The sequence below is a fragment of the Haemorhous mexicanus genome, chromosome 1, assembly GCF_027477595.1.
Source record: "Haemorhous mexicanus isolate bHaeMex1 chromosome 1, bHaeMex1.pri, whole genome shotgun sequence".
In the NCBI taxonomy this organism is placed as follows: Eukaryota; Metazoa; Chordata; class Aves; order Passeriformes; family Fringillidae; genus Haemorhous; species Haemorhous mexicanus.
The window spans coordinates 66,131,348-66,145,409 of record NC_082341.1 but is presented as its reverse complement, the minus strand read 5'-3'; the positions used below and the strand labels follow the sequence as shown (position 1 = coordinate 66,145,409).

The 14,062-nt window shown below is 42.5% G+C and overlaps 1 protein-coding gene across 1 annotated transcript in view; it reads right to left on the bottom strand.

Moving 5' to 3' along the window:
- GMPR (guanosine monophosphate reductase) overlaps nt 1–14,062 on the bottom strand; it is a 42,317-nt gene that overhangs the window by 12,958 nt on the left and 15,297 nt on the right. Inside the window, exons 5-7 of the mRNA XM_059852084.1 lie at nt 13,964–14,045; nt 11,532–11,638; nt 5,998–6,040 (exon numbers count right to left, since the gene is read on the bottom strand). Coding sequence (XP_059708067.1) covers nt 5,998–6,040; nt 11,532–11,638; nt 13,964–14,045 — 232 coding nt within the window. The remainder of the gene's footprint in view (nt 1–5,997; nt 6,041–11,531; nt 11,639–13,963; nt 14,046–14,062) is intronic.

Below are 14,062 nucleotides of genomic sequence, written 5' to 3'. Positions count from 1 at the left end.
CCTGTAATAGTCACAGCAAACTTGGACGAAAAGCTTTACTTTAGAACTGACACAGGCTGAATTGTATTTCTCTGGTAATTTAAATGGAAAAAACCCTTTTCTGTTACAATGACAAAGATATAGATTATTCTACTCCATCCCACAGCCTTTTATTTTCAAATTCAGTTTCAACCCTACACTTCATAATCGTATCTGAGCACAATTCCTTATTAACTGTGATTGCAGCAATCAGCAGTCCTAAACACAGTGCTGGGACCTGCTAACTCTGTACAGCTCAATGCTATACAGAGAAGCTGATGGTTCCTACTTCAAGAGCTTTCTAGGCATGGAGAGTGGGAATGTACCCTGAAGGAAAGCAGACTCATGGATGTAATGCAATTCTCCCAGCAATGATATAAAACGATTGACTTAGATTTTTAACTGAAATAATGATTTTTAAAGTCCATCACCCATCTGTGTTCAGTGTTGTTCTGGATGATTCCTAGTCAAAGAGATCTGGATGGGTCTTCATTTGGTTCCTGTTTAAATATTCTGGTCCAAGGACCATCACTCCTGGGTTCTATGGTTCTCAGCACACACCACAAAGGACGTCTAACCCATAGCTACAACTCCTAAATATGTTCCAGATACTGAACAGCAACACTGAATACTCAATCATAACTGTTCAGTCTATCTCCTCTGGCTTTGTAAATTATTGAAATCAGCTCTGCTGGGAATAAGATCAGGAAGAAGGTTTTTGGAATAATTCTTAATTTTCTACTGTGATCTCCAATATTTCCAGCTGGGCTGGAACTATTCCACCAGCAGTTCCTCCTGTAATATTTTGGCATATCTAGTCTTGCTTGGAAAAGTTTGGCTTTTAGTCTTTTACGAGCCTGTAGTGACCCAACCCTGAAACAAAGCATTTTCCTGTTCATACTGTCTGCTTCTTCAATGTTTATGTGCCAGAACAGGCCTCCCCTCTGCTCAGCTTCTTCCCAGAAATGGCAGAAGAACTGAGCTATAAAACACAGTTCACAGAAAGCAGATGAGCTTGAACTACACCCATCCTCATAAGAACAAATCTGAACTCTGAGGAGATCCCAAACTACGTAAGTCTGGCATTAGAATTTGCTCTGATCTCTGTCACTATCCAAACAATAGCACCAGACCTTGAAATCTGAAAAGTAAGTGAAATCCCTATCACATCTACTCAGCTTCTACCAAACCTGAAGTTGAGAATATTATGATCTTAGAACACATGACAAGAGTGAAGCGGGCCAGCTCCTCTCTACCCCTTTGCCAAAAAGCAGAGCTGGCAGCAGTGCCTGGGGGCAGAGCACCCAGCTGCTCTGCTGACCTCACCTCCCTTTGCCTGGTGCCTCCTTGAAAGGAACACTGTGTCCATGGTAAAGGGATACTAAAAATGAAGCTTATGCAAAGCACATCACAAGCAATATTTATAGCCAGGCACCCATTCAGGTATCCTATCATGTCAGCTGCCTGGCAGATTTCTCCTGAGCTTTCTTGTTTCAGATGGCTGAGTTTTAAAATCTTGGTTTAACTCATGTCTGCTACTACTATTAGCCTGCCAAAAACAAAGGGAATACTCATCTTTTAATTACTGGTGGCAAATTCCTGTTGCGACCTAGCACAACCTTGCTCCATCTTTGCAAAAAACAAGTACCCTGGAAAACCTAGCTAATGTCTTGTTCATGGGTGGAAGAAAACATGATGAAGGAGGGACAGATTTGAGGTCAAGGCTGCAAAGAAGGCATTTTAACAAGTCAAAAGCCTGCCAGAAGACATTCTGGATTCTGCTGCATCAATTGTATCTCCTGATCCCCAGTTCTAGTGCCATTTTTGGTTGTGGGTCTTACAGCCTTCAAATTAATAATGCAAAAGGCACATGAAAACTACACTTCAAAGTCACAGAATTTTGGTTCCTGTGCACTTCTGTATCTATTTACTATTTTCCTTTTGGCTGCCTATTTCTGGGAGGGAAGCAAATATGTTTGAATTACAGGATTGAAACTCATCCAACTTGAGTAACTTTTGCAAACTACAACATAATTCATCAAGCTATTCCAGAAGAGAGGAGCTATGTTACAGCAGATGCAGCACGTCTAAACATTGAAACGACACATGCTTGCAGCCCTGCTGCTCCAGAAATGACAAGCCCATATTAAATATACTTCTCCAATGTTCTCCAGAACCTTCCACTGTGCTTCAGTGTTGCAAACATATCTGATATTTTCAAGTCTGTTCCATTATGTTTCCATCAGTTAATATCCGACCAGGAGGTTGTAGTTTTTAGCATGGTCTTTAACTTATGCCTGTTTTTCTTGTAGAAGCACCAGAAGCACTGGTGACGTTTGCAACATCCATCTGCAGTCTTTTGTTTTCAAGTACAGATTGACAGCATGCCATTATTTTAGGTTGTAGAGGACTGGAAACACCTGGCAACAATCCCCCAGGATCACAGGATGTGATGGGGTATGTTGCACACAAGCATCCCAGCAGCTCAGTCAGAGCTGGCCAGACTCGTCCTGGTTTTACACAATGCTACTTTCATGCACTGACCTTCCCCTTGAGGCCTATGCTGTATCTGGGCTGATTTTGCTTATTCACATTTCACAGTGCCTTCTCTTTCAAGCCATTACAGAATAGCAGTGCTGATGCCAGACCGAGCTTACAGCACTCAGAGAGTTCTGCTGGATCTGGATAGAGTCCCTCAGATGTCTTTTGTATGCCTGATTATATAAGTCACTGATAACCAGATTGGCTCTGCAAAAATTCAGCTGGAGTCAGCCTGGCTTCGTGAGCTGGGCAGCCCTCCAGGCAGATGCAGTGTAAGTTTGCCTGGACCAGAGCTTACCCTGGAATTAACATTCACCTGTGCTCCAGCTGAGCCAGGAAGCCTGTGCAGCAGTAGGTAAACACACAGCTGTTGAAAACAGGAGAAAAAACCAGTGTGATCTAGTATAATCTGAAACTAGCGTATGTCCCCAGTTGACTTTTCCTTATGATTTTTCCTTCCTTTTCCTTCCCTGCTCCTGCATCTCTTCTCACCACTGCTGTAAGGAACAGCAGTAATGTGTTAAAGATGCTGGCATAGGATTCAAAAGTCACATTCTTTCTTGGCTGTGTCAAAAAATTATATGCGACCTCAGGCAACTGAACTTAGTATTTCTGTGCTTTGACTTCTCATCATTAAAAAAGGAGACAGTAGTGCCTCCCTGGAGCATTCTGAGAAATGTGCTCATGTTATCAGTCTTTCCAAGGGTTCAGTTGTATGAACCATCTGAGAGCCCAGCAAAAATTTCTTTCATGCTTTCTCTCATTCCTGCATCAAAACAGCTCTTTTCTTTCCTATCAACCTACATCTTTTTCATTCAGTTTACCAAATGCATACCCGGTTCCCCATCCAGCAGCTCCTGAACTCCAGCAGTCTCTCCTAAAGTATGTTTCTCCCAGCATTTCTGTTCCTCATCTTCAGTGCCTCCCTGTTCCTTGCATTTTTAAATAGGCTTCTATCTTGTTTCCCCCCTGTCAAAATGCCCAATCTGCCTCTGAGTCCTGACACCAAGTCACAGGTGCACCTTAAAGCTTCTCAACATCTATTTCTTGGTTCTTCACAGTTCTCTCACTTAATCCAATCTACTCCTTCTGTTACCATGAACTTGGCTCCTCCAGTCACACCTTCAGCCATTTTCCAGTGCTTGTCTTCACATTTGGGACTCCCTCAAACTTCCCATAATTCAAATAGATCCTCTTGTCACTGCTTTTTGGGGAATCATCCTATCCCATGAAGATTTTACAGTGATCCACCAGAAAGAGACAGCACAATTACTTTAACCAAAGTCCTCTTCTTGTCTATTGTCCATGCTTTGTTCAGGCCTTCATTCCTAGATGAAATTGTAGGTCTGGGTGTTTATCACCTGGTCTTTGCCATCCAATACATTAATGTAACTCAAGCACAGAGGTCTGTGCCAGTCAATTCAGTATCAAGGCTTTGACTTGTAAATGTTGGGCATGGTGACTATGTTCTATGAGGTTTAGATAGCCAATCACTTCAGTAGCATTCAATAAACACTGATAGTAATAATGTTATCTCAAAGCTTATTTTGCCACATACCTTTGACAAAGGCGTATCTGGGTCCAGCTTGTCAGATGTTCACAGTGTGTCTATGTCAAGTGTACATAACCAGATACAGTAAGTTTATTGCCTCAGGGTCATCTCCATCATTTCCAGCTCTGTAGCTGTGACACACAGTCACACTGATCTGTCTGGGTTACTATCAAGAGTACAACTACTGCCTGGAAAATGTCAGCTTTCTGATGCTCCTCTGTCCAAGGGATAATCCTGTGGCAGCCTTCAGACACATACCACTGGGAATCCCAGAACCTCTCGATGAACAGCAAAGCCAGAAACTGTCTCTTAACAGGTTTCAAGCAGGACAGGTTCAGTTAGTCCGAAGAGACTACAGGGATCTTTCAGACTTGTAATAAACACTACAAAGAAAAACATTTGAAACACTGTGAAGTTGCTTCCTGTTGTTCTAGCTTCTGGAAATGCTCTTGTTGAAGAAAGACCTTTTCCACAGGCCAGGTTTCTGTGCAGACAGCTGGGAATACAGTGAAGTCACAGTTTCAGTTCACAAGCTCCCAAGGACCACACCACCAGTAAGAACTTGGTGAGCTGTGAAGCCAGAGAAAGGCAGAATAAAGACCTCACTGCAGGCACCATGTCAGAGTGAGGGCTGAGGAGAGGTTGGCATTTTTTTAACACAATCTTGTCTAAGAGGGTGGATGCTGCTGTTCAGCTATGTTGGAATCACCCAACTGGGAAGTATCTGCATCACATCATCACTGGGTAACACAAGGGTTATATGAAATCTTATGACCAAGCACATTCCTTGCTGGTAGCAATCACTCCACAGCTGTCCTTAGAATTCTCTAATTAAGTCTTCCTTGTGACCTGACCTGTCTCAAAACAGGAGCTATCTGCAAACTTAGAAGACAGATTTTGGTTTCAACCTTTCCAGGAGTTGAGTTCCAGGCCTAGAGTTTTTCTTGGCAAGTCTGTAATCTGAGTTTAGGCCTGCCTCTACTTTCCATACTTGCAAAGCTTCCTGCAAAGCAGACATTTTGTATCATAATGCACTATGTCTTGTTTTCATAACACCCTGAAATCCCAGTGAGAGACTCTGCTGTCCCTCTGTATTCCAGGCATTACCCAACTTGACACCTCCAAAGAGTCTGGCCTTTTGGGAGGTGAGAGAGTACCTTTAAATTTCTTGTCATCTCAGGATGCATTTAGTGCCTGCATCCCATATGCTGCTGTAAAAAGGTTATGGCTAAGTGACAATCATGATTTTGACCCTCCCCCCTCCCACACCCACATAACTCTCATGCCCCACAGACCATACTCACAGATTAAATCCTCTTTCTATCACCAAGAGCTGGTGCAATTCACTGAACTTACTTACATATAAGCAAATTTTGTTAATTATTAACTTAGATGTTTCAGACATCTGCCTAGCTCTAGGGGATACAGTATAAATAAAATCTCATCTCTTCAAGTGGACAGTTGATCCCAAGAACATCTCCAGGGATCTGGCCTGCCTTTTTGTTTTGCTCTTCTGACCAACATGCATTCCACCAGCTCTTCTTCCACTCAGGGCTCAAATCAGCCAGATCTGGTAACGTTACAGGCATCTCTGAACCCTACTCAGAAGAAACTCTTATCAGTTTTCTTTGTACTCTCACAGCAGGTGTATCCCATACCTGGCAGATAATTTCTAAATATCCCTTTGACCACTCTATGTTTTGCACTGCAGAATTTGGACTGTCTGTTCCAAAGAGCAAATTCATGCCTGGTGCATTAATTTCACTGGAGTCAGCTGCAGGAACTAACTTAACCTCCTGCTAATTGATTACACATTCAGGGTCACACCGATTCCTGCATCCCTGCTGCCAGGGGCACGTGGGGGTGTCACAACACACAGCTCTTACCAAACGCTTTGGCGACATCTCCTGGGCAGTTGCATCCTCCGTCCTGCACAAAGAAAAGATGACACTGAGTGGCAGCGAGGTCACTCAGGGACCCAGTGAGCACTGCAGCACTGTGGCCCCTGCTCAGGAACAGCATGTCAAGACAGCTGACCGTGCACTTGGGATGTATCATCTTGGCTATGTTTTCACAGAATCCAAATAATCTTTTCCACTGCTTACCTCCTCAAGACTCACCTACTCTACTGTACAGTCTACTGATAATACCACTGGTAACAGCAGCAATGCAAATTCCTGACTGCAAGTTTCCAAAGCCCAGAAACCAGAAAACAAAACCTCCTCTGATGATCTGAATCATCCCCTGCCATTTTAATGCAAGGCTGTGTGATGCAGAGGTACCACAAGCCTCTACCTTAAACCACCGAAGACATTTAAAACCAATTTCTCAGCAATTTACAATATATGAAAAAGTCACAGTGGGAGGGAAGAGGGAATATACCATCAGTTATGTTGGATTTTTATCTGATAATCTCTAACAAACCTAGTTAATACAATTTTTGGTAAGTGAAAATGAGCCTCTCATCCTACTCCTTACTGTTTGCTATGGTCTTGGTAAGGAAGCAACAGCACTCTGGACCCATTAGCATTTCAGACCTACACATTTCAGTTTCAGTGCAATGCAGTGGCTGATGAAGGGGGTTCAGCTGAGGGGAGGGAGGTTGTGTATGTGTGACAGAGCTGTAAAAAAGGAATGGCACACAGCAGAGCTCATCGTGTGCTATGGTTCTTTAGGATTTATAAAAGTCTGAGCACCAGATGAAAGATCCTTTAGTCTACACAGTCATTGTACCAGGAGAGCTCCCCATTCCTTTGATAATCTGGATCCACTGCAGACTGCCAACATCTTTCCTGCTTTTGAAGCTACCCCCAGACTGGCCGGTTCCCTCCTGCTGTTTCACCTCCCTGTTGGCAGAAACGCGTGGCTGTGCATGACCTGCGGCCAAGCACAGCCAGACACCCCCTCCATCAGCCATATTAGAGCTGCCTTTGATGGGCAGCTGCCAGCGGGGCTGTGGGTTAGAAACTCCGTGTGCCCAGAAAAGGATTCAGACACAAACTGAGCAGGTGGATCCAAAAGTGAGTGGCTTTTCAAAGGGCACCCCACTGCAAACAGTGCCTGGTAGAACTTTAAAGGCTTTTATTCCATTTGCTGATAACCTCTAGCACATTATGCCTTTTGTTGAGCTTAGACACCCTTGCTGTCAGCTCCAGGAATGAGTGCTGGGCTGACAGCTGAATCTCTCTCTCCTTTTAATGGCTCTGCTTGTGCAATTCTTTCCCTTTAACAAGTCTGTCATAGCCTGGAGGAGGGTGTGAGTGTGTGTGCATGTGTCAGGGGAGGAAGAGACATGGTAGAAAGAGCCTAATAATCCTCAAAGAACAGTCTTAGGACTCTTACTATCTGAGAGACATTGGCTTTGAATGCTTTTTGGTAGGTGGGTTGCAGGCCGTTGTTTTTGGGTGGCTCAGTATCTGACTTTTGTAACAAACCCAGTAGTGGCAGTGGTGAAGGTTTTATCCTTTCAAAGGTGACATGAGGATGGGGGGGGCCTTACTGTGTAATCATTAATCACCAGCTTCAAAAATATCACTTTGAATGTTACCAAATTACAAAATGCTGAGCAGCTTAAGAGACTTAAAAGCTCAGGGGTTACCATTTAAGAAAAAAGGAACTGATGATGATGATTCACAATCCTTCTTTATCTGTAGATGTCTTCAGTTACTTCAGATAAGCAGGTAAATTTAGTGATTCACAGAAAGGGAAACAAAAAGGGAACATACTAAGCAGTTATGTCAGAAGATGATATATAATAAAGCTATATGCAGCAAAGCACTTCATTCCTTGGTAAAAAACAGGCACTCTGTCAACAAAGTAAGACTGTTCTGCTGCTGCATTGCCTTGGAAGCTAAGCCTTGAAATTCAGCTTGTTCCAACAGGGCCCTGGGTTTGGGTTCAAAATGACTGGCTGGGCTTCAGTTATAGAGTTTGCTGCAGGCTCAGCTTCTACCTCAGAACCCTGGGGAAACTTATCTGTAAAAATCTGCCTCTGAATTCAGGAGAACTGGTATAACACCAAACTAAGACTACTGGAAAGGGTTATGGTCACGGAACCTGTACACAGCACAATTCTGAGCCAAGTGCGTGCTAGGAAGAAGGACAGGGGAAAGCAGCTTTCCCAAGAGAATTCCTTAATGTGGCTGAAGTACTGTTTTTATCCCCAGTCTTGTTCTCCAGATAGAAAAGCCATTTTGCAGCAACAAAATTTAGCCCAAGTAAAAAAAAAAATACAGCATGGAAAACTAGTATACAGTGGTTGAACATTTAGTATTAGATGCAATTCATAATGAGTTTATAACTATGATTTATGTTTCAAGCAACCTTTACAATTAACTGCATAACCAGTGCTTTCTACAAAGCACTGTAGTTATCTATTTGCTGGTATCAGTAAATAGATAGCTATTTATTTTGCAGAAGATATAAAATGTACTGTTTTAACAGTAAAAACAATACATAGGGTGCTTTATTCTAACATACTGGGTGTGTTTCTGTGTGGAAAGTGCTGTGTGTGGAAAAAGGGACAGCATGGCAGTAGCTGGGTGAAGAAGCCCTTAGTCATTCTTTTCACTGAATGCTGGTGACCTATCACCCAGGCAGGGAGAAGGGGAAACAGGGATCTCTGTCAAATGACAGCCACATGAGAGAGGACACATGCAGGGCTGCTTTCCATTCCCCACATTGCTGGCTTACTAGAATATGTGACTGCCTCTGTCCAGCAGAGGAGTTCTCTGACCTAGAAGAAACATCTCCTGCAGGCCCCCTCCACTGTAACTCACTGCAGCACTTTCTCAAGGCCAATGGATTAGCAAGAATGAAAACTGAGACTACTGGCTCGCAGACAAACAGCATAGGACAGAAACCATTCCTGTATCTCATGGAGGGTTTCCTCTCTGCTTTCTGTGAGTCATGAAAGATTAATTTCTGAGGTGAGCTTTTAGTCTTACAGATAATTTAGCATGAAGAAAGTAACTGGTGCAATTTTACCTCCTACTTTTCTGTGTAAATGACTAGACAGACACCAGGTGTTCACTTGGACTATCATGTTTGCCTGAAAATTGTCACTTTCCTTGTCAACAAATCAGTTCCAAAAATCATACATGATAACTTCAGTAATAGGTACATTTAAAATCCCAGTTTTTGCTCCCATCCTTCCACAGCTCCTGAACATCAGGATTCAGTTGTGCTGTGTTCTCTGCAGTGCCTATACTGTGCTCAGCACCATCACTTCCTCATTCTGAGAGCGAGACTTCTTTTCCTTCATATGCAAATTGTACCAACATAACAAGAATGAGGAGTTAATTTGATGAAGGTACTGGACAAGACAGAAATGGATACAAGAAAGTACCCCAAGGGACTAATCCATATCACACCATTAGCTACAATCTACATGAATCTAGCTGTTAGGCTTTGTATCTTTTCACATCCTTCCTGCTACTTTCATATCAACATAACAAAAACTGCTGGACACATTTTCTCCTGGGGAATTGACATAGATAGCTGTGGTAATACTCTGCCTGTAGGGATTTTTTTTTGGCTCAAGTAGAGTGTGCCCCTTCTTCAATTTGCAGAAAGACAGCAGTGAGACATTTTGAGGGATGCCATGTATACTTGTTGCCACCAGACCCAATTCTATACTTAGAATTGCTGCCATATGGTGTTTTTCTGTCATGAGGATACCTCTCTTCCATGATATTCTTGCCAGAGCTCTGGCAACAACCATGCTAGTCCAACCTTTTCTTTCCCTAATAAATACACCAATATCCATACGAATGCTCCAGAATTCAGGCATAATATCCTTACCCTTGCTTTACTCTTCTTAGATTAGGTGACAGAGTTGAACTGAAGTGATGTGAGCTGCAGCTGAAGGTATTTCTCTTGGCCTAGATGTTGGTAGCAGACAGGTATCAAATTGCCCTCCTGCATTCCCCCACAGGGGGCTGATAGGTGTAGGACCATTGAAACCTGAGCAAGTCAAGAACTGATCCATTCCCAAAGCAGGAATGGAGATACAGTATAGAATCATCTTATTTTTCAACAGTCTGAATACAGACTCCCTGTTTTTTTGTAAAATCAGGATAACAGCATTCTTCTGAGGGCTGCTAGCAGAAAATGATAATTGCAAAAGCTGCATAAGTATAGGGTCTCTGACACCTATACTTATGCAGCTTTCACAGTAATGAGTGAGGCGTTCATGCTCTACTGCACAAGTTCTACTGTCTGTTATGGACAGAAACATTTGCAATACTGCCCAAGTCAAAGAAATCACAGACTGTTTCTCTTTTTTCCTGCAAAATTCATATAGAGGAGCCACAGAGAGGAGGGACTGCATATTCATTATCAATAAAGAGCAAGAGAGATCTGACTGTAACACATGCTCCTGCTCCATTATTCTCTAAGAGATCCAGTCAAACCCTTTGCCCACCCTCAATCAGTTTGTTTTCCTCTCACCTCCCTCCTCAACAATGAAACACAACATTCCTTCCTCCCATGGATACTAGTCCCAACTGGAAGAAACCAGGGCCTTCCAGTGATCTCACTTGGCAGGAGGACTAAAATCCAGTGTGTGGTCTCTCCTAGAGGGGCAGAGGGAGGCTGCTGGCCATGAGCACAGCGCACAGGTGAGCCCCTGTGCCCTCCCCATGAGCAGCCTGAAGAGGCTGTGCCAGCCTGACATGGCCAGGACATGCTGACTGCCTGTGTGTGCCCAAGCACACAGGACCTTTGGGTGCTGCAGACTGCACTCCAGCTCAGTCTGGGGCCATGCTTTCTCTCTGTGAGGTGAATCTGGTCTTGCTGACAAGAGCAGAAACTGCCATTAGCAGGCAATACAGACAGATGCTCTTTTTCCTCCAGAGGCTTGTTATTTCCCCAGAGTTTAGTGAGAACATGAGTGGCTCACGTGCCAGTTGTGCTCAAAACAGCCACCTCAAACACTCCTGCCCCTGCACACAGAGCTTTGTGTGGATGCTCTCTGAATCAATTCAACCAGGGCACAGATGGGCTCACATCATTTTACCCTGTACTCCCCTCTATGCCTGCCTGCCCCTCAGTCACACTCTGAGGAAAGTCATGTTTACATTCCACCCCTTTTTCAGAAGTCTTTCATAGGAACTACAGTTTGCTACAAAAGTGAAAACACTATCAAGCTTCCTATTCTGTTTACATAACAGCTTACTCCACAAAAGAAGCAGCAGATTTTCAAAGGCAAAACAGGAGTGAGGTGCCCACATCTTTTTAATGTTAGAGAGCTGATTTCTTTACATCTGAATCTCCACTGACTATCCTAGGAACTAATACAGGAGTCAACTGGGGATGACAGAAGGACAGGCTTTAACATGCAGGGTACTAGACTGTTTGATTCTCCTGTTCCACAACGATTTGCACAGTGGGAAACTGAGAGTGGATGATAGTTACTTACAGAGATGATATGTCCTTTCAAGCCATGTGCTGAGTCTGCACACTCAATAACAGCACTTAGCTGAGGATATCCCACCCCTGTCTTAATCCGAGTGGTACACACAGAACCTAGACAAGAGAATGAGAGGAATAAACATATCCCATCAGGATGACAGCAATGATACAGAAAAATGTGTTTCTATCAGCATTATTTTTCTCCCAAGAAGTCTCTATTGCCAATGCTGGCTTCTCACAGATAAAAGGAGCATATAGGAACTTGAGTTCCAAAATGCTCTCAAGCCACTTCGTGGGAGCTGTGGCTGAGGAGACTAATGTCCCCCCTTTCTTCTCCAGGGCTAGTCCCAGTTTAGTTCCCATCAGCAACGCTTCTCAGTGAGGGAATTACTGCATCACAAGAAAGTAAATCTGACTGAGGTGCCTGAAGGGAAGGGGCAAAAGGACCAGAATCACAACCTGTGAGACTCAGCAGAAGCATTTATTACCTGACTATTTCTTCTAATAAATATTTCCATCTCCTTTCTGCATGTTTAAAGAAGTAATTCTATGGTAAAATCTGTTATTTTTTGGTAACAATTTTCCCATCTTTTGTTTGATACTGAAGGCAGGAATATTTGGCAGATGGCACTTTTGGGGAATATAAAAAAATCAGCACATAGCATTTAAAAAGTGAGATAAGTAATCTGAAAGCTGTACAGTACAACAACAAGGGAAATATAGGAACTATATCTACTCATTGAACTGTATTATTTACACCCATACATTGTGCATGTATGTACATATAGATAAAAATAAAGGTATGTATATATCTGTAGACATCTGTCTATATATAATATATTTTATATATGTATATATAAACCAATTTACTTACAGTTCAACATAGCAACGTGGCTATAGACCTTTTGGAATACCTTCTCTATTTTTTTCCCTCAAATTAAGAGTCAAAAGCAGGACTATTTTTTATAGAACCTATAGTCTAGGTTCTATAATTTAGGATACAGACTTAAAAGGTCTGCATGATAACAAGAATTTCAAAGCAGATTCTAAACCAAAATGCAGTGAAATCTGAATCCCTTCACTCAGCTGATATCCAGGTATACTCAAGCTACCAGTAAAACAAAAGTTACCAAAGATCCTTCAAAGAACTGACAAAGTGATAACACTGAGAAGAATTCTTACAAAATAGTAAGAAAGTTAGTTTTAATTAAATCGGGAAAAAATATAATTTCCACAGGGCTTGTACTGCATAGTGTATGTAATGCTTTATAATAACAAGATGGATCATTATCTGGAAAAGAGCCTCAAGACCTGAGGGAGAAACATTTATTACTTGTGGGTTTGCATGGTCAACTTGTACAGATCTGTTCAGGAAGATCTCCAGGGAGGACTGTACAGCATTTACCCGCATTTCCATGTTTGAGGCTACACACTATAATTATTCTTCTTTTAAATCTGAATTTGCCCATGACAATTACACCATGAAATCACTGTTTCGATTCTACAAGTATTTTGCAGTATTTATTGTTTGATATCTTCCTGGGAACACCTGTAATGTTTACTACATCATTTCCTCTGCTCCAGTTATCCATTCATGGACCATAACTATCTGGCACTGCAGAGTAAACAATCTGCCTGCACTGCACTGGCTGATCACAGCTATACTGTCTGTGGCATTTGTGTTAGCCACTTTAAAATCTAGCCCACATATGGTGACTCCAGCTGCAGTCTAAGAAGAAAATAGCAAGAGAAGGAACATGTGAAAGAAGGCACAAGGAAGGGAAAAAAAAAAAAAGAACTATTATGGCAGTGTATGCCAGATAACATTAGGGAAGGGAAGAAAGTCAGGATTCTCTTGTTTATCCATGGAAATGTTAGCCTGATAGAGAGTATGTAAGTACATTAATGTAAATTTTAACTCCCAGGCAATAGTAACAGATAGAGGCAAAGTTATCTGTATTTCACAACTGACACCATTTCATCTTTGTAGACATTGACAGGGATAACCTCAGCTTCACAGAACACAAATCATAAAGTTACTCAGAAACCCATCTTTCCTTGATAGAGGTGGACATCTGGTCACAGCATCCTTTGAGCTTTAGCTTGGACGACTCATCCTCTTTTCAGCAGGCTAGAAAAGTGCTCCTAGACACAACACGTTATCAGTGATAATGTCAGGAACTCAGGCAGTCCAGTGCTCCCAATAACAACTGTCTTCACAGACTGAAGGTGCAATATGCAACACTGCTCCGTATGAAACACTGGCACCCAGTATGTAAATTTCTTAAACACACTGTGTGCAAGTTCACTGGTACTTTATTGACCTGACTGGGTCCTGGCATTCTAACAGACAAGGAAACAGCATTATATATTTGTTCCATCCGGACAACTCCTCTATCCTCTACCAATGGTACCAAAAGCCACCCTTATTTGACTTACCTGGTCCAATACCCACTTTAATAATATCTGCTCCAGAAATAATAAGTTCTTCTACCATCTCTCCTGTCACCACATTGCCTGCCTAGAAAGAAAGAACAG